The sequence below is a fragment of the Protomyctophum parallelum genome, assembly GCF_964188405.1.
Source record: "Protomyctophum parallelum genome assembly, chromosome: 1".
Taxonomy (NCBI): Eukaryota; Metazoa; Chordata; class Actinopteri; order Myctophiformes; family Myctophidae; genus Protomyctophum; species Protomyctophum parallelum.
This window is the reverse complement of record NC_139697.1, coordinates 27,476,996-27,497,694: the sequence shown is the minus strand read 5'-3', so window position 1 is coordinate 27,497,694 and position 20,699 is coordinate 27,476,996. Positions and strand designations below refer to the sequence as shown.

Sequence of the window (20,699 nt, the reverse complement as noted above, 5' to 3'; positions counted from 1 at the left end):
TAAACTTTGGCAGATGGACCTCCCCAACACACAATCAGAGTCTATATTCATCTTAAGAAAATGGGGCCTCTTAATCAGACCAAATCTAAGGGGATTGTGGCTGGGGCCTTGTGTTGTGAATAGCCCAAACCCTCTTTCTATCTCCAGTACTGCTACAAGATAATTCAACACATTGTGCCCCTTCCTAGCTGCTTTTGTAGCTCAACCACTGGAGGACTACAATTGAGACCAAAACCCTCGAGATGTATACGTGCCCAAAACAAATCCACGCCAGGGACGTTCCAAAAAGGATTGGAGGATGAATAGATTGCAAGCGGCGATAGATACATTTGTATGCTAGCTGGCTAGCTAGCTAGGTAGTTGGCAGGCAGTCAAGATCCACTAAAGATCTGGGATCAATGAGAGAGAGAGACAGAGAGAGAATACAACTGGTTCCCATTCAATGTTCCGCGGTGTTCTATTGGAACAAGCAAACAAGTACGTGTGCAGTGTGCACACGCTCCCACACGCGCACACACACACATGCTCCCACACGCACACACACACGGCTCAGCAAGGAGCCTCTCTTTTCATGCAGATCCTTTGTCTCTCAGTAATGTCTGGTATGCCGGGATACTGGCTTTGCTCAATGACCTGATTTCTATGGGGCTGCCATTGCACTGGCCCTGCTTGTCTGCATGCGTGCAACCGTGCATGCGTGTGTGTTCGTCTGCCTGCAAGCCCTTCCTTTGGATAAGACAAGCCTTAAAACTGTCCAGACAGACACAGATCTAGCCAATAAGACGACAGGAAATGCGTGAGCGCGCGTGCACGTGCACACACACACACACACACACAACTCATGCATCATATAAACAGAAATGGCCAGAGTTCTTGGTGCGCAAGGACAAACAACTGGGTGAGAAGACATCGTGTGGAAAAGTGGTTTTAATTAGCAATGATGCAACGCCACGTTACGCACACAGCTGCATGGTGACGCCCCTGAACTATAAACATGAACTGTACCGTAACTTTACAGGTGTACAGCATTAATATAGTAAAAACTGATAATTGACAATTGGGGATGCACCCAATGGGAAATTCCTGGCCAAAACCGAATACTGAATATAGGAAACAGTTGGCAGAATACCAAATATGATTCATATATATAAAAAAAAAACAGTTACCGGCATGGCCCTACCTTTGTTGTAGAGCTACATGATTACATTTTGAAATTTGATCACGTCATCACAACAAAACAGTAAGTTACGTCGCCGAAAGGTAACCCTGGTTCGGTTTCGGCTCAAAACACATTCTGTGGCAGAATTCTCTGTGAATCACTGCATCCCTAATTGCGATATTAAACATTAAGTCAACAACTCAACATGAATGGCTCGTGCACAACTCAATTGTATTTTAGTAGTAACTATGAAAAAACAAGCAGAAAGCTGGTACAATTAACCATTTTAGTTTAACTCTGGTGGGGGAGGGGGGGGGGGGGGGGGGAGACAAAAGAAAGTCTCTGCCAGGACGACAAACACAACCGATCTGCATGAAACTGTGGATGCGCACTACCAGAAGGCAAAGTAAAATCGTCTGCTCCCAGTTTGGCCTGTTATACCGGCCAGCGGCCACCAGATTTATTCTGGACACATTTGTCTTGGCGTAGTGGTCCAGGCACCGCCTGACAGCGTTTTGCGGGTTCCAACAGTACTCTATCAATAAAGCCAGAGTTTGTAGATCAGCCAGATGATTGAAGATGGATGGATGGATGGATGGTCTTAAACAACACTAGCGTGTCTTAGAGGTCATTTTGGCTGTTCTTTTGACATTTTGAAGTTGATTATCTTTGCCCATGAAGCTTTCAGAAGGTTCCCCTTCCATAATCTCAGACATTTTCGACATCTGAAACATTTTCTAATTTTTTAGCTACTTCTGTCTGATTTGACTTCAGTCATGCTAGTGGTTAATTTGCTGTGAAAGAGAAAGTATGAGCGACCGTGGTATGGTGCCGTTTGCATTGTTCCTTGTTCTCAGGAACCCAAACTCCCCAGGTGCCCTTTGAATTCGGCCTCAGACCATTCTTTCCAAGTTGTGCCCTGGTCCACTTTGGATTCTATTAACCAACTTTCTCATCAAAGTGTTTTAAAAAATAGTCGATCTATAAGTTCACAACGCAATGTTGTGTGAACGTGTAGGATCTAGATCACCCACATTTAACGCATTTTTACCTGAGATCAGATTCTAAAAATCTCTTCTACATCCTGACAGTTTTCTGAAAAAGCTATGTTTCTATGTCATTCATTCTTCGATTTTCAAAAATAACAAACTCGAGCTTGTAGATCTGCTATTTTTTAATAGCTAAAGTATAACATAGTTAAAACACCAAAAGGGGTTCCCGCCCAGAATGGGTTAAAGGGCTTAATGCTGCATTCACACTACACACAAATGTCCAATCATGACCAGCTAAATTGCTTCTGAGTCGCCGTTGAAATGTCGTTTAAGCGACAGCCACACTGCATGTTGTGTGTAAATGAAACGGGTAGTTAAATATCACAGGGAACTGGTTAATAACGACAATTAGTTTTTCTTCCCATTTTTGAAAGAGAAGAGGAATTGTGGGGAGAGAGAGAGAGAGAGAAGGGGAGTGGAAATGGTGAAACAACAATGTATTGACCTTTCACTGCATTACTGGAAGTAGTTGAAAGTAGTCGAGTCCAGTTCAACTTTGAGCAGTAGCGTACCACGCCTGTCACGTAGTGACAAGTGACACCTCTTCATGTTGCTGGCTTCCAGTGAATGCTTTGTTGGCATTAGTGTGACCGTAGCCTCGGTACCCAAGCTTTCATTTTCGTCGGCGCAAAAAATGAAAGCCTGGAGGAACGTATTGGCCACTCTGGGCTAGAAGTGGGAGTCAACCCTTTCCGGGCGTCGCACCAAATGATGTGACGTAGCGCCGCCCCTCTAGACCAGAAACCTAACACGTTAGCTAAGGCTAGTGTGACCACAGCATGACAGGTTAAAAGGGCGATTTTTACCCGAATATTAACATTCTTTTATGAGGTGGACCTGTGAAAATCTGACATATTTCCCCAATGCATTTCGAGTGTTGAGACCTCCAAAATAACACCTGTGTGAAGTGAGGGGCGCTCTTATGGTGCTCCATTCATTGTCAATGGCATTTAATGTTTGTGTTAGGACAAGAATCTACACTATAGCTGAATATAGGAGGAAAAAAAAGAAAGAAAGAAAAGAAAGTACTGAAAAATCTCAGCAGGGAACAGAGCAGGGACGTGAACACATAGACATCTTTTACCCGTCTATAAAACAACTGCCCACTCCAGACCACGGATGCAGCATTCACTATGGTTAAAAAAATGCACATGCCACTCCTCTCCTTTCCATGCCATGCTGGAAGCAGCATTCAGGAGAATTCCTGTTTTTCTGAAGTCTCCTAAACTTGAACGCAGCATTTTGCGTTGAACATATTTATTTAGAAATCCATGTCGTTAGACCGCATCTCCACTATAGTTAAAGATTGCTGGATTGCGCCCCGAAAATAGCACTTCTATTTTCACTATTTTTGTCTAAAAGTGCCCTCTTAACGGGATGTCAGCCCCTGCCTACACTCCCTGGAACAGAGTGTGCCTGGTGTTCAGGTGAATACCAGGTGAATACCAGGTGAATACCAGGTGAATACCAGGTGAATGAATACCTTGTCTCTGGATGAAGATCCTCAGCAGCGGGTGTGCCGTCGACACCGCCTTGCAGAAGTTGTCGTCGTTGTTGATCGGCAGCAGGTCGCCGTGGATGTCGGCGTAGCCAATCAGAACCTCCATGTTGGCGATGCGGTGAATGTGCATGATGAGCTTGTAGAACTCCTCAAACTTTCCGGGTTTGACCCGGTCCACCGAGAAGCGCCGGAACTCTGCGCCATACTGAAGACAGGACAGGAGGATCAGAAAGAAAAGACAGGAGAAAAAAAACATTATTAGAGGGGACAGTTGTCATGGCGACTAAACAGGAAGAGGAAACTGGCACGTCTTCTTGACCTTGTGGAATAAACTAGTTCACCGACAGGACTGTATATAGTGTGTGCAATGGCTAATTTACACCAAGAACAATAAAACTAGTTCACCGACAAGACTGTATATAGTGTGTGTAATGGCTAATTTACACCAAGAACAATAAAACTAGTTCACCGACAAGACTGTATATAGTGTGTGTAATGGCTAATTTACACCAAGAACAACAAAAACTCAAAATAGCCACTAAGGGCACCAGGCAGCGAATCTTACACAGGGTATGGGAATGAGGCCATTGTCCAGACAGGCAGCAACATTTTGTTGGCGTTTTATTCAGCTTTCCAGTCAAGACATACAGCAAAAGGTTGGCATCATGTTAGCTAAGGCTCTCCCTGACCTGCTGGTAAAACACCATATGCCCTCCTGGTGCTCTGCTGACTGAATGTGTGTTCTCATTGATTAAGTAACCTCAGCTGTGCCCCCAGAATGCCCATCACCTTCAAAATAAAAGCACAAGCTGTAACTGAAATAATGACTGTAAACAAACTAATTAAGCAAAGCAAACTAAATAATAAATGCATTAAATATATAGCAAAAATACTGAAATTAGCAAAAATACTAAATAACTCCCACAGTGTGGAAGCATAGTTGAACTGGGTCACAGCCTCTATTCACCCTCTGTGTACAAGAAGTTATGGTGTCTTTCAGTTTCACGCATGCTGACCGCATAACTAGCCAATAGGTTGATGGCCGGAGGCTCAAATGCAGGTCAATTGAGTCAAAGTGTGGTGCAATGATAATACTATTTTCAACTGTGAAACTGAAATGAATTGTCAATGTGACTCACATCTACTCTTGTTTCCATTCCACCAAGGCAGGCCTTAACTCAAGGAAGTACACAAACTAAACTGGCCCCATGATAGCAAAACCAGTTTCAGCCACGTCAAGGTGATAACGCATCTCATGTGATAATAATCTACATAATGCGCTCTCTCAGTTCACAAGGATGTTAGAATGGGAAAGATTCACTATATTCTGCCCAATAAATAAAAAATCCCTAGAAAGATTTGGCATTTACTGAACCAAACAGGCAAACACTGACAGAAAGGTTGGTCATTGTCCCATAGTTAACACCTTAAATGCCCAGCATAACTATAACTAAATGCATTTGAAATTCAATTTAAAAAAAAGTTACTTTTCAGGATTCCAATTCAAAAATAGAAAAGAATTATTCAGGTGTAGCAGTCAGGTGTCGCAAAGCGTCGCATTGAGACGCTTGCTACGACAGTAATATGCAATGTGGCCCTCTGGAGTGAGTGTGGAAATATAGTGGCCCTCGCCATCATCAAAGTTGCCCACCCCTGATCTAACCTATGACAGTTGTAGTTACTAGTATGAGATACTGAAAAACCTTTCAGCGTTGAGGTGGGTAGATAATATACTGGATTTCCTGAGGAGCTGTGATTGTGTGTTTTGTGACCTGGGAGTTGGGGAGGATGAGTTTAATTTAGTTTTTCACCGGCCACTGTACAAGGATGTCAAAAAAATATCTTTATTTGGGCCGGGGCCGGCCTAGCGGTCCAGGCAACCAGCCAGGCATCGTTGTCGTGGGTTCGAATCCCGATCCTGACAACCATTGCTGCCGTGTCTCCTCCCCCATTATATATATATTATTATTTTTTCTTAAAGATTTGCCAGATTTGTTTTGGATATCTGAATGTTGTATTGATTGATTGTTGGCTGTTGACTAAGGACGTTTTTGTTTTAGGTAAATTCATAGAGAAGGAATGGCAGTTAGGTTGCAGAACCATGCTTGTGTGCACGTGCGTGTGTGCGTGCGGCAAACAGAACAATCCAGGTAGATGAGGTACATTTTAGAATGTGGAGATGACATCAGCACGTTCCACCCCATGTTCCGCCCACAATACACGTGCAAGAGTACACACTTTAACCTCTTACCAGGGCTTTATTCTTGTTCCACTCCTTTTATCACAGTCTTGACTGACTCTACACCAAATTTATTTTATTCAATAAATGTTCACCCATTATGTAATGCCCAGAATAGAGATGCCATGTTGTGGTCAAGCAGTTCTGCCATTGCTTTTTTGTGCTAAGGTCCACAAAGAGCAGAGGGTCATGGTGGAGTCATCATGTGTAAAAGTGGGACGTAATAAGCAGGTTAAATAAAGCATGAGGACAGTAAGGAATGAGATATAAACGATAGCAGTGGAGAGAGAGAGAGAGAGACCATGAAATGGAGACAAACAAACAAAAGAACCACTTGCTTCTGCAAACCACAACATCAAACAGTCCGTGACAATAGTAGTGGTGTCAAAATCACAATAGTAATTTGTTGAGTGTTGTGATGTGTGTTACCGAGAACTAAGAGAAGAGAAGAGAAGAGAAGAGAAGAGAAGAGAAGAGAAGAGAAGAGAAGAGAAGAGAAGAGAAGAGAAGAGAAGAGAAGAGAAGAGAGCGGGTGTGGGAGTAGAAAAACAAGTGAAATAAACGATCGATGAGGTGAGAGGACAGAATAAGAGGTAAGGAGGTGACAACTAGGACAGAAGAGGATACATTAGTCAGTCAGTCTCTGCTCTGTAATTAGGAGATGACATAATTATGATCAAAAGAGAAGAGATGCACACTGGGAGGGGGGAGGGGGTCGTGGGACGGCAGGTATTGGGTTTTGCCAGACAGACTCATACAGTTAACTTATACACAGGCTCACACATATACTAATGCACAATGAGTCACTTGACACATTTTGGCAGCAGTGAAGCCTCCATCGGGGTATTTATAAAAAGTTGACAAACATGTTTCTCAGAAGGCATGGGGAATGTTTTAGGTAAGTGAAAAAACTGAATTGAACTGATAGTTTACATACAGAGTATAGTTATAGTATACTCGATAATGTAAGTGGGAGTTCAGTCAGTTCACCGTCTTAGCCACTGGCACATACAATTTCAGTCAAGTTTGATAATTCATGTCAACCTTAGAACCACGGAATTGCACTGCACTTCATGCAGTCACTCAACAAGTGTATATTAAGCTTTGAGCAAGTCTGAACAAGGTTGATTAATCACTGGCCTAAATTTGAAATCCAAACCTGAGAGTACATCACATGAACGGTGACATCACTACTCCCATCCTATCAGAGTGGAGAAACATTAACAGGCTCAGACAAGTCGGGAGACAACACTGGATCATCTCACCTCTGACACAGTGTGGAAGATAAAAGCTTAGCTTACTGCTTTTACTTCTGTTTTACTTTTTACGTGAATACCGTTTTGTATGAATACTGTTTTCGTACCCATGCACTGCTCTGTCTGCCTGTAGAATGTTGTTGTCCCATTAACAACTTCCTAGGACATTAATACATTTTACACAAATACTATATTTCAAGTGCAGCAGGTCTAAACTGGCCTGAAGACTCGAAGATCAGGCATGCTAATGAGAGTGGAAGTCTGGAAGGTCAAGAAGGAACCTGAAATTCTTGCGCTTGACAATCACCCCCTCTCCCCATCCCTCTGATCCCGTCTTTCACTGATAACTGCTGCCAGTGAGGGAAACCAGCTCCGGACCAAGGCTCCATAACAGGCCAGATGGACACCTCTGGTGTCGCCTCCAGATAGGCTTATCACTAGAGCACCTTCCCTCCAGAGAAAAAACAAGCTGACTGAGGTAGGAACATCAGGAACAACCAGACAGATGTCTTTAATTAATGAATGGTTTATTTCGATCTTATGCCATTGGAACACTACAAGAATCATGTATTAAACTCTTTAGACATAAAAAATATAAATATCTTCCCTCGGATAAGATATTTTATCACACTTGTTTAATTCAGGAGAATGTAAACAGATTTGTAAAGAGTCAACGTCAGTTCCAGCACAACCTGCAGCAAACAACTGACTGAGACAAGTTCAAATATCAGCCAATATCAGAGAATCGAGCATCAGTCTCATGTAACCAATAAGCTTACGAAACAACTCAAGATTTATAGTCTACTCTACATTGGTGTCTGTCTGTGGCATCACAAAGTCCTCTGGTCATGGGAATTGTGGGCATGATGCACTGCACATATATATCATGACACTATGACACACATGATACTGAAACTGCTTATCTGCAGGACAAGCCAACAGTACTGAATGACAATGGGCTAAATGGATGGTGAATGGTTCGATGACGAGTCATCTTTTCTGTCTAAATCATGACGGTGAATGACAATGACTCAGCAGCTAGCACAGACAATAACTTTCAATGTGACGACACGCTCAACGTTGACAATCCCACCCACACAATACCAAACTTGCGAGTCCCTCCCTCCCACCTATACCCACAAACAAGGCCCGGGCTGGCAGGCTTACAAACAAACAAACCACCTACAGCCAGTTCCATTTCCATGGAACAAACTTTAACCAGGGTACCTGTCCGGCCTAGCCAACAAACACCCACTCAGCTTTCTTTCTTTTTTTAACCCAAACTCATTCTGTGGTTTGGAGGATACCCACAAAAATGATGGATGAGGCACACAGGGCTAGGTGTGTAGGAGGAGGGTGGTTTTTATGATTGTATGGCCAACTAGTCTTTTCACTTCACAACAACAAGGACGGTGTAATTTAGAATCAGATGACAGTATGTAAAAGAGACGTAGAGACAGCTAGGGCAATAAAAACTGAGATTGGATTTATGGATGTTGTGGGATACATAGTGTGTTTGAGAGATAGAGCATGTGATTGCATATTATGCAATGTGCGTGCATATGCATGTCAGGACCTCTCACTCTGCCATAGACACTTTTACACTGACACAGGGCCATCTTTAGCATTAGCACCATACCCTTCTGCATTCATGTATTACTTCTTGCTAAATCACCACCCTCCAAAAGCCATCATAAACAGTTACCTTTGACACCTCAACCCTTTAACTGGGAAATATCTTGTATTTATATCCTGGTTCATAATTATGCTACTTTGCCAACCCGTTCAGACAATCAGTCCGAGTGCAGTCATGGAGATAGACAGGTCAGATTTGAAGCCTTCCATTTATGCCCATGTTTATTTGTGATCTAACACACATGAATGACAGCCAAACGTATTTACTACAATCTACAGTAGTTCTGAGTTCATGCTTTATGCTAACCCAGTCAATGCAAGTGCACAGACATGACCAGTCTTCGATTTAATATTATTGTCAAAACAGTCAAAACATTCTTGACTCAACTGACTGATTAATTAGTCCATTAGAACAGTGGTTCCCAAAGTGGGGTCCGGGGACCCCCAGGGGTCCTTGGGGGAGTTCCAGGGGGTCCCCAGCTAAATGATAGTTTGAAACCAAATGGACCCTTATGGGTCTGTAACTCTGAGAGTGTGCAAATGGAACCAAATGGACCCTAATGGGTCCATTTGCACACTCTGAGTTAAATTACATTGATTTTACAATATAAATTGGGGTTTCACAGATGGAAATGCCATTAAATGGGGGTCTGTAGACTACATGTCAAACTGGGGGTCCTTGAAATTAAACGGGTTGAGAATCACTGCTATAAACATATTCTCTTATGGGGGGTCCCTGGCATTATCTTTTCAAATGGGGGTCCGCGGGGCTAATTAGTGTCAATGTGGGGGTCCTTGACATGAAAAGGTTTGGGAACCACTGTATTAGAGTACTCAGCCTTCAATGTGGAGGACTCGGAGGAGAGATGCTCTGATACACCAGAATAAGCCAACTAGTGGGGCTGCGTTCTGCGTCTAAATGGGTTGATATGATATGTTTGTGGCCATTCACAGTGTAGCCTATTAGCGAGCAGCGGCAAAACAAATTGAGTTAAATTGCATCAATGTTGCCAAACACAAACATACACGCGTTGACGCTGCAACGATGTAGCAAAACGTCAAAGGGGCATCCTAATGGCATACATATCATATGTCATTTTTATTATTGGACGTATTCACGAATATCGCGTTATTATTGGAGGAGGAGGGGGAGAGTAGCCTAAATCAAAGAGAGGCTATTTCACTACATCATCATCATCCCAAGAGCTTCGTGGCGAGTCGAGTCGGGTCGGGGAGAAGTCATCTCCTTCCAACTCAAGTTCCAACTCTAAAGAAGATTTCAACGTCAAAGAGTGAAAAATAAATTACAAAACAAGCGCACGACTGCAACGTGTTGTTTCTTGAACGCGAGGGTCGCTCTTTTAGTTTCAGAAGGCATGATGAAAACCCTCTCGGCAAAAAAATGTTTGTATTTTTGCACCACACGAGTCTCCAAACAAGCCCATCGGGCTACCGTTCCGTTCCGTTACGGGACGGGACGGACCGCCATGTGAACAGGGTTTTTATTCCCTCATCAAATACACACATTATATACTATATAAAGACCCAAATTCTCACCTTGCTTTTCACCTCCACGGCGTTGCATTCCGCATGTCGCAAAGGTTGCGATCTGTTAAAACTTCGATTCATTGTGGTGGTAGCGAGTAAATAAATAAAATAAAAAAAATAGAAGGGAAAAAAAAGTTCTGCGATATGCCCACCGAAAAGGGGCTTAAAATCCACACGTCTGGAATAAAAACAGAAATCCCTGTCTGTCCCGCTCAATGCTGGCAGGGAGGCACTCAGGCAGCAGTATGTCTGTCTTTTAGCTCAGCGACAATCTTTTTTTACGCCCTCGGATTCCTTCCTTGTGCTCTTCTCTTCTCTTCTCTGCATACAACGTTTTTGGGAAAAAAGTTGACGGGAAAATAAGAGGCGAACAAATCGCCGCCTCTGACTGACTTGGGGGAGTGAGTTAAGTTTTGAAATGACATCATCAGCCCAATGGTTTACAGCCCTCCTAAAAACCTTATTACGTATATATTAGTCCTCCCATGCGCCAGAGGGCGCTGTCTGTCTGTCTGTGTCTGTGTCATTTTACTACAGTATAAAGTAGCATGCATGACTTTTAAGGAATATGCTTCTGTGTTTGTTTGTTTGTTTGTTTAACTTTAAACTAAATAATCCCTTTTGATAATCAACTAGTCTTTTTCAGGGTCCACACCTGACATCATATAGAATGATGACCAATGTGATGTATCTATATTATAGATACATCATTGGTTACCAGGACCCCTGGGGGTCCTTGCAGGGTTCCCCAGCAAAGTAAGGAACAGTTTAATTTCACTGTTATTCACCTGGTAGAAGTTAGCCCAGTGAGAGAATGTATAACAATAGCTAATCAATCACTGAATTAATTTAGCTCCTGTACAGTATGCCACCAAAATGTGGAACGCCCTACCAACAGTCATTAAGACATGTGAATCCCTTGACCGCTCTCAAAGGGCACCTACGGACTGCAACTTTGTATTGAGTTGTGCTTGAAATGTACTGTGAATCGGCAAACTGTTAATAAATACTTCAATCAATCAATCAATCAATCAATCTCCACCACTCTCTTCATGCCAGTTAGTCTAGAATCTAACAACAAACTGCTTTTTTATGTGGCACAAAATCTTATGTCCTATAATAGGACCCTCAGTTGATACATAATAGGACTCCTATTATGTATCAATTTCATGAAACAGTTTGAGAACCACTTTTAGATAATAAACATATACCGGTAATGTGATAAACATACAATACATAAATTAACATTGATTTTACAATATAAATTGGGGGTCCCAGAGATAGAAATGCCATTCATTAAATGGGGGTCCATAGATGAATGCATGTCAAACTGGGCGTCCTTGAAATTAAACAGGAATATGGCTTGCATGTATCCCTATTTACAACATTCCTTGGCCTTTTTAGAGACGCCACTACGCCAGTCTGCAACAACAGCTGCAGACTGCCATGTTGTCCTTCTCTAATATATATGCTGCTGCAGTGCTGTTTACAAAGGGATATTATGTTCTCTCAATAAGTCAATACGTTTATTCAGCTATATAGGCGGCATGCAATGTTACCGTGGTAGTATACCACCAGCATTGCTCCTGTAATTATATTTTGTAAAAAGCAATGCTCGATAGTAGGCATGTAATGATTCACTCAACTCACGATACGATTCGTATGACGATATGAGGTTCACGATACGATTTTTCACGATATTTTAAACAAAATAATTGTTTCCAGAAAAAATAGTTTTTTTCATTTTATATAATTTATCTTCCCCCCGAGCTTTTTTCACATTTTTTATTTAACTACATTGCAAAAGAAGTAGCATTACTTTTGAAACATAATTGCCTTCCTTGATGAGCATCAATGGCCATCATCACCTGGGTACAGTCACAGACACACACACAGCTCCCCTCTACAGGCCTCTACTACTGAAAGTGACTCATTTCTCTCCAAAAGCACTTCAATATGATGGAATAATGACTAAAGCTCACATTTCACATCACACACCATAATTCACTAGCCGATTTTTTTATTTCAATAAATAGTATTGGTTCCCATTTTTACAGTCTTTGGTATGACCCTGCCAGGGACTGAAGCTCGACCCCCCCCCCCCCCCCCTTCCTTCAAAAACAACACAGAGCACATAACACCAAGACAAAAACAAAACATGAGGTCCCCACTGTGTACAGAACCATCCTATCGGCGGGGCAGTTTGTTTAATGCCGCGATGGCTGAGGGGACAAAACTCCTACTAAAACGGACCTTTTTCCATGGCAAGGTTCTGTATCTTTGTCCAGATGGCATGAGGTTAAAGAAACGATACAGAGGATGGTCATTGTCATTTGATATCGAGAGTGCTAGTCGTGTGATGGCCTTATTGTTCATATCAGAAAGTGTGGGTGTAGGAAGTCCGATGATTTTGGAAGCAATACGGGTGATACTGAAAAGTTTGTTCCTGTTAGGCATGGACAGTATGGTGTAGAAACATGCAGAACAGAACAGGTTGAATAATGCTTTTGTACAATAATAGCAGAAGATGAGGAGCAACAGATAATGATCTTAATTTACGGATTACATGGAGTCTTTGCTGAAAGCGTGACTGGATAGATGTAATGTGTTGATCAAACCTAAGTCTATTGTCCAGTGTGAGCCCAAGATATGTGAAGCTGTCAACCTGTTCTATTGTTTTACCATTAATGAGGAGTGTGTTAAGTCCAGTGTGGGTTGTTGTTTCAATGACCAGTTATTTTGTTTTGACCACATTCAACTCTAGATAGTTGTCAGTGCACCACTGTGTGAAATGAGAAATGGTATTCTGATAGACCGTAATAGAGTTATTGTCATGGAGCAGTCCGAGAATGGCAGTGTCATCAGAGTATTTCAAGTATGTGATGTTAGTGGGTGAGGGGCTAATACAGTCATTTGTGTACAGAGTGTATAGGAAGGGGCTGAGGACACAGCCTTGAGGGGCCCCTGTGTTGGTGATGGCAGTTGATGAAAATCATGTACCTACTTTTACTGTTTGTGGTCTATTGTGGTAGGGATGCACATAGGCTAGCTAGCATCTAGGTAGAGTTCATTTCAAATTGTTCGTTATCCCCACTGGACTGCAGGAAACCCAGGAATGCTGTTCTGTTGCTGGTCGAAGGGCCTCTATACGCTTTCACCTATCTGCTAATGAAGTCTTATCTGCCATGTTTACTTGGGGTGACACATTGGACAAACAGCTAATGGATCATTGTCACCATGACCTGCCAGTCTGCCTAGGTGTAAAAATCTATGGAAATTGGTGTATGGGGGGGTTGTTGACCCACTCCCCCTTGAAAACATTTTACTTATTTTGTTTTCAAGGGGGAGTCACGGTTTACCAGGCTAGGGAGTTGTGTCATTATCCAAGGAATCCAGGGGAGAAAAAAGTTAGTCGAGTTAGTCCAAAACATAAAGTGGCCTAACGTTCTAGGCTCTAGCACCGCAATGAGGCTGATTTGAAGTCTTTGGGGTGGACAGGTGGAACGTCTTCCTTGGCCTACTAGGAGTGTGCAAAGTTTGGTGTTGATCTGTCCAGCGGTTTATGACAGTTGAGATTGGCTGCACACAGACAGACGGACACAGGAACACACACACAGGGAAACATACTCTCTGCCAACCCGCCTATTGGTGGTGGAGACAATGGGTAGAAAACTGGATAACCGTGGGCATAAACCATTTATATTGTAATATTTGCTGCCATCTGCTGGATTAGGTGTGTGTGTGTGTGTGTGTGTGTGTGTGTGTGTGTGTGTGTGTGTGTGTGTGTGTGTGTGTGTGTGTGTGTGTGTGTGCGTGCAGGAGTTGGCTGTGGGAGTTGCTCACCTTTTTGAGGTAATCAGTCAAGTAAATGGGCACTGTGGGCATGGATGGCAGAGCTGCATTTACAATCTTGAATGCTAGTCCCATTTTTAGTTGTTTAACTCTGTCTTCAACACTGAGCCAACCTATGCTATCAAATTGTGTTGCACAGAGGTGGGTCATGGGCTCTAATCCTAGCAAAAGTCTGATTAGTTTGTTTTGGGAGGTCTGGAGCATATTCTTAGTCATTCATAGTCAAATAAGGGCTGAATAAGAGCTACTACTACTAAATACTGAATATGAGCTGCTACTACTAAGTAAATAAAGAACAATTCCCCTTCCCCCAAAACAAAGTATACAACATAGGGACAAGCTGCAAAAAAAGGGCTTGAGAGATCATCATGCCAGAAAACCAATGCTAAAGCGGATGGATGGTTGGGACGCACACATAGACATCAAAGGGGGCTTCAGCCCCTGCCCTTTTACCCGTCTGTAAAACAACTCCAGACCATGAATGTAGCATTTACTGTGGTAAAAGAAATGCAAATGCCACTCCTTTTCCACACCATGCTGGAAGGCAGCATTCAGGAGCATTGCGTTTATTTCCAAAGTCTCCTGAACTTGAACACAGCACTTTGCCTTGAACTAATTTGGTTAGAAATCCATGTTGTTACACACCGCATCTCCACTAGCTAAAGAGTGCTGGGTTGCGCCCCGAAATTAGCTGATCTACAAGCTCACAATGCGTCGCAGCGTGACACGTTGTGACCTTGTAGATCTGCTATTTTCGTCCAAAAGTGCCATCTTACGGGAATTTCAGCCCCTGCCCCTCTAACACTCTCTGCACGTTCCTGGTTCACATGATCACATCAAATCGGTCCAAGAGCTCTCTGCTTTACACTCCCCCCTACACACCCCACTTTCCTCCTTTGTGTTTTTCCTCCCCTCCCTCCAGCCAGCAAGCACACCAACTAAGGACTGGATCACATGAGGTACCAGGCAGCCAATCCAGCCAGAGCAGCGAGCCAAGCAGCAAACAGGACCTGTCCTGCGGGATGTCCGAGTGAGGCCATGCCTAGCTGACAGGCATAGGCTGTTCCTCCACCGCTAGCCCTGTAGTAGGGGCATTCGCTGACCGCTCCATGGACGTCGTGCAGCATGCCAGTGTTTTTAAAGACGTCCTCCTGGATGGTCTTTCCAATCTCTTCCAACTCCTCAAACACCTCTATGTTGAACCTAAAGGCTCTCACGGCCTCCGCCACGAGCCTCCGCTTGGTCTCCGAGTCCAAGGCCAGCTCATTGATGCGGCCACGGTACAGCTGCTTGAAGGCCTTGATGCTGTGGATGCGATCAAAGTGATAGAACGCCAAACCTTCTCCGGTGGGAGGCAGCTTCAAGGCCCGCTGGGCCACCTTCTTCAGCACCTGGCCCCCGGACAGGTCGCCCATTTGGCGTGTGTATGCGTGGGCCACCAGCAGCACCGGGTCCTCCCGGCCCGCCTGGCGGATGTGCTCCACGTACCGCAGGGTGGCGGGGGAGCAACCCACCTGGCTCTGCCAATCCGGGCCATAGAAGAACTCAAGGTCACGGGTCAGGGACTCGTGACGATGCAGCTCTGTGGGGAAATAGAGAGGGGCAAACTGGGGGTGGCGTTTGTTCTTTTCAATCTCCTCTTCCATGGCAGTGTAAATGTAATAAAGCGCCACGGTGCCGAGCTTGAACAGCTCTATGTGGATTCGTCCCTTGAGGAAGTCTTTGACAAACTGGGTGTTCTCCGACTTCTTGTGAACCTCTCTGGTTCCTGCTGCCAGCAGGTCAGACAGGTCATCACCCCCGGGACTCCTGGGTGTCACCCTTTCCTTCATACGGTCCACGGTCATCAGCAGATTCACCAACCTCTCTGTTGACATCATACTCAAGACTCCTCATTGAATTTTATGCTGGCTTTCTGACATCATTGATATGATGACCCAGTCATAGATATGACGTCAGATGTGTGTGTGTGTGTGATATGACATCATCACATCAGGCCCGGATTGCATTGGAAAGCCAGATCCAGTCTAAAGCCTGCCATTCACTGCGACTAGTCTCTGGCTGGCTGGGTACCCCAAAATTAAACCAAAATACCCAATAAACCAAATAACCAAAATAATTATTATTTTTGCACACAGATTTTGTCTAACCCTACTACTGTATGCATGCACACTGTATGCATGCGCGCGCACACAAACACACACACACACACACACACACACACACACACACACACACACACACACACACACACACACACACACACACACACACACAGAAACCCAAACAAACCCAGAAGGGCACTTTTTCTAGTTAATTTCTGCATCTCTTAGGGCCCATTTAACCATATAATGCATTTGGATGGCAAAAATGGCAGATCTGCAAGTTCAGTGTATTGAATGAGATGTGCTGTGAGTTTCCATATCTGCTATTTTCCAGCATAGGACCGTTGCACAGTGAAGTATAAACAAGGCTTTAGGATTTATAAGTCGTTTTTAGAATCCTCCTCCTCAGGATATATCCATAGCCACGGATATCCCAAGCCGTACATTCCCACTATAGGCTGAGGAAGAAATGTCACTTGACAGTTTTCAAATCAGCCTCATTGTGGCGCTACAACAGGCCAAGTTGCGTCTCACACACACACACACACACACACACACACACACACACACACACACACACACACACACACACACACACACACACACAGTGAGTGTCTACACTATACTAGTACAGTGTTCTGTTCTGATCCGGCCTAACTAGGGTATTTACCGTATTTTGTAGACCCGGGCTGTATTTTGCACACAACCAGCGGAATGAGCCGTAGTCTTCTTCGCGTCACAAAGCTTACTGCGGATTGTGCGGAACGTTCTGTTTGACCCTCGCACCACACCACCCGCGGCCACGACCCACGTGATTGGCAGTCAGTTGACAAGCCAGTACAACAACACTGTAGTGTCTCAGTGAAGCGGAGCTAAAAAGAAAAGACCCCAGACATACGGATCAGACCGAACTGAAAGAAAAATGGACCAGCAGCAGCATCCTGCACGGATGGACAGGGTGGGTTTTCTGTCTCCCCTGGAGGAGTCCAGCGCGGAGATCAGCAGAGACAGCGGCATCGAGGTGTCGCATAGCGCCAGCAGTCTGTCCATGCTGAGCGACATCCTCAGCAGCGGCGCCGTGTCGCAGAGCCCCAGCTTCGCTGCAGGCGCAGCGGCGGCCGGGCCGGCCGGGGCCGGGGGGGCATCATCGGTCTCCCAGAGCCCGAGCTTCAGTGAGGCGGTGCCGGGGAGCGAGCACCACCACCAAGACCACCCGGCCGATGGATCATACGACGACGAAGACGAGGTCCTGAGACACACCGCCCTGGGATATTCCTCTTACATAAGAGCGACTGCTGGAGAAGAGGTAGTCTGATTGATTGATGTATTTTATTAAGAATTTGCAGAATTACAGTACATTTAAATTCAAGCACAACTCAATACAAAAAAAACTGTGAGAGTGGACGACCAATAAAGCACTACACTTGTTTACAAGAGGGCCCACCTTGTTCAATTCATCATAAGGTAGTTAACATCTACATACATATTAGCGGATATAACATATAAGAGTGCAAAGGGCAAAAACGCAGCTGAAAGGAGAAGGGTGGTGGTGGTGGTGGCGGGCACTGGAGGCAGCTACTTAGCAACGAGATGACCAAACGATCCCCCAGGGTTTAAATGTCTCAATGGAAGAATATGGAGACCAGCTCCAACTAGCCTAAGATTTAGACTCTCGTAGACGTATTTATCGATTCAGATAAGAATCGATAAATACGTCTACTAGAGTCTAAATCTTAGGGTAAGCTCCAACCACTGCAGGTGTGCTATAGTGCTATATAAATGATATTCTACCATACAGATTGGTCAAAATAGCATTTTATTCATGATCACAAGTTCCAGATTGCAGCTTTTATTTTCTTGTGCTTGTTTAAATTTAAAAGCAATTCATTTGTGGAGTATTTCTCTCCCATATTTTCAAGAGTGCAACCAAAGGTTAGGGTGGAGGAGACAAACCCAGGACTCCCAAGCAAGCAGTAGACAACATTTTGAGACAAAAGTGAGCTACACACTTATATATATATATATTGCGCTTTGAGTGCCACTGTGCCAGATCTAATTTTCTCAGTAGAAGAGGCAGAGAAAGAGACCACTCCGTCCCCAACCACTGCAGATGCACTACTAGTTATCAATCAGTTAGCATACAGATTGGTTTAAATGATTTCACTAAAAATTTTCTGGATTCCAAAATTATACTTTGTTTCGACATTACTGCTGCTGTTAAAGCTCTCAAGCTTGCTGCTTCTTGTTAACTGGATATGTGTGGTAGCCAATTATAAGGGACTGTCTGGGCTAGCTGGCCTGCTCTGCCAGAATACAAAAGGCTCCTTGTGTTTTGGTTCTGTATTCCTTATTGAAACACTTGAATGGCATCCCAAATGCACACTGTGTGTGTGTGTGTGTGTGTGTGTGTGTGTGTGTGTGTGTGTGTGTGTGTGTGTGTGTGTGTGTGTGTGTGTGTGTGTGTGTGTGTGTGTGTGTGTGTGTGTGTGTGTGTGTGTGTGTGTGTGTGTGTGTGTGACCTTTCAACACATCCTATTTAGCAGCCAGTACATTTACCGTAGTTATCACATGTTTCATCATCACATTCTCAACTATTTCTCCTCCAGATCCTTTGCATGGAGAAGAGCTTGGAAGAAATGCTGACGAGAGTGGACGAGTTTGTCGGCATGCTTGACATGGTAGGTTTGAATTGGTCCAGAATGTTATATACTTTCATACATTATACTTTTCGGATGCTTTATCATGCTTAGTACCATGCCAAATTATCTACAAGCTTGTAGCGTGGCACCAAGTGCCGCGCTACGAGATTGTAGATCCGCTATTTTGTGAATGTGGTGCAAATCTTTGAATTATATTCTTTCAGAGTGAACGTTTTTAACTCAAATATTTGCTTCTGGGGGGTTCCTGGAACAACATATTTTCCGATGGGGCTCCTTGACATGAAAATGTTTGAGAACGACTGACATAGAAATTAGAAACATGGGTTTTTAAGAAAACTGTCAGGAGAGTCGTGCACTGATAATAGCTGTTGCCACACGCATTACTCTGTCATTATGACGAAGTATTAATCGGTTCCTTACTCTCTTGTCAGATCCGCAATGACACCTCCCAGATAGTGAATGAGAGTCTACCTCAAATCCAGCGGAAATCTGATGAAATGAGACAAATATACAGAAGAATTGACAAGTTAGAAGTAAGTACCAAGTTTGTTGTCTTAAACATTCTCTGCCGTTACCATAGGCTGTGCTCTATGGCCAGAAGAGAGCCATTAACCTAGTCGGATTAAAGTTTTATTAAATTAAAACACCAAATACTATTCGTTAATATTGGTAATGATGAAATCAATGCATTATTTGTATGTTTGCTTATCTTGTAGTTTTTTTCCCCCTTTCTTTTATGTCATGATGCATAGTTTACTTGTCTAAAGCAGGGATTGTGGGGGTCAAATCTATGCGAGATATTTTTATCTCTGCAGTGTTTGTTCCCTAGCAGCACATTTCCACTGACAAGGTGTCTTTGTTTGTGTCTCTAGGCATTGGTGAAGATAGTTGGTGCCAACGTGTGTGCCATGGAGGAGCAGGTCACACAGGGGGAGAGTGAGCTAGGAACGCTGCCCGGGGCTTTCAAGAAGATCCTGCGCACAATGACGGTGCCAAGTTTCTTAAACGTGAGTTCTCTGTTAAATGCCTATAGATAAATAGCGTTTACTTTTTCAGTGAGTTTGTTTCCTCAATAGTTTTTTACTAGGTTGTATTAACAGTATTATTACACAGTCAAATTGGGACTGTAAAGGTGGTTGCACACCGGCCACGTTTGTCGGAAAACCGATGGAGAAACGCTCGGTGTGTGGGGGACCTTAATGGTTTGATTGTCTTGAGGGGGAAATTGCTCACAATGCGTTTATTTTGTGACATGTAGCCTGCGTTCGGAAATAGCACACTTAGCGCATTGTGCAATGCAAACTAATAGGCGAGTGAGCTCTGGTGCAGTATTTCCAAACGCGCCCCAAGTGAGCCTATAGATCTTGTGTTTTTGCCATGCGACACTGTTATGACGAAGTATAACGTTGGGCTAAGACGAAGCTGCAATACTATAAACAAAGATGGCTAGCTGCCAATATGCAAGTTGCTACTCGCATACCACTGTTAAGGAAACAAACAAATTCGTCATGTAATGAAAATGAATGAATAGGTCTGCACTATGGCTACTTTTGCTGTTTGAAGTGTACAATGAAGTATATAGAAAACAAAACCCAGCTAATAGCAGAATTATTATTCCAATGGGAATTATTTTATTTATTTTCAAGCCGTGTTATTAAACCATTAAAGTAATACATTGTACCTATCCAATCA

The 20,699-nt window shown here is 43.6% G+C and overlaps 4 protein-coding genes across 4 annotated transcripts in view; 1 reads left to right on the top strand and 3 right to left on the bottom strand.

Annotated features, from left to right (window-relative positions):
- The window catches only part of pard6gb (par-6 family cell polarity regulator gamma b), a 51,221-nt gene extending 40,507 nt beyond the window's left edge, over window positions 1–10,714 (bottom strand). Inside the window, exons 1-2 of the mRNA XM_083762088.1 lie at window positions 10,400–10,714; window positions 3,695–3,917 (exon numbers count right to left, since the gene is read on the bottom strand). Of these exons, the coding sequence (XP_083618214.1) occupies window positions 3,695–3,917; window positions 10,400–10,471 (295 nt within the window). The 5' untranslated portion in view covers window positions 10,472–10,714. The remainder of the gene's footprint in view (window positions 1–3,694; window positions 3,918–10,399) is intronic.
- LOC310865336 (tyrosine--tRNA ligase, cytoplasmic-like) overlaps window positions 1–20,699 on the bottom strand; it is a gene marked incomplete at both ends in the record, with an annotated part of 229,853 nt that overhangs the window by 203,756 nt on the left and 5,398 nt on the right. The window lies entirely within an intron of this gene.
- On the bottom strand, window positions 15,193–16,119 carry LOC310868866 (heme oxygenase 2-like; the record flags this gene model as incomplete). Its single annotated transcript, XM_083779340.1, has 1 exon — window positions 15,193–16,119. One exon carries the CDS (start codon window positions 16,117–16,119, stop codon window positions 15,193–15,195), a length of 927 nt encoding a protein of 308 aa, XP_083635466.1.
- bloc1s4 (biogenesis of lysosomal organelles complex-1, subunit 4, cappuccino) overlaps window positions 17,191–20,699 on the top strand; it is a 5,453-nt gene continuing 1,944 nt past the window's right edge. The window contains exons 1-4 of the mRNA XM_083772083.1: window positions 17,191–17,653; window positions 18,954–19,025; window positions 19,439–19,540; window positions 19,880–20,014. Coding sequence (XP_083628209.1) covers window positions 17,270–17,653; window positions 18,954–19,025; window positions 19,439–19,540; window positions 19,880–20,014 — 693 coding nt within the window. The 5' untranslated portion in view covers window positions 17,191–17,269. The remainder of the gene's footprint in view (window positions 17,654–18,953; window positions 19,026–19,438; window positions 19,541–19,879; window positions 20,015–20,699) is intronic.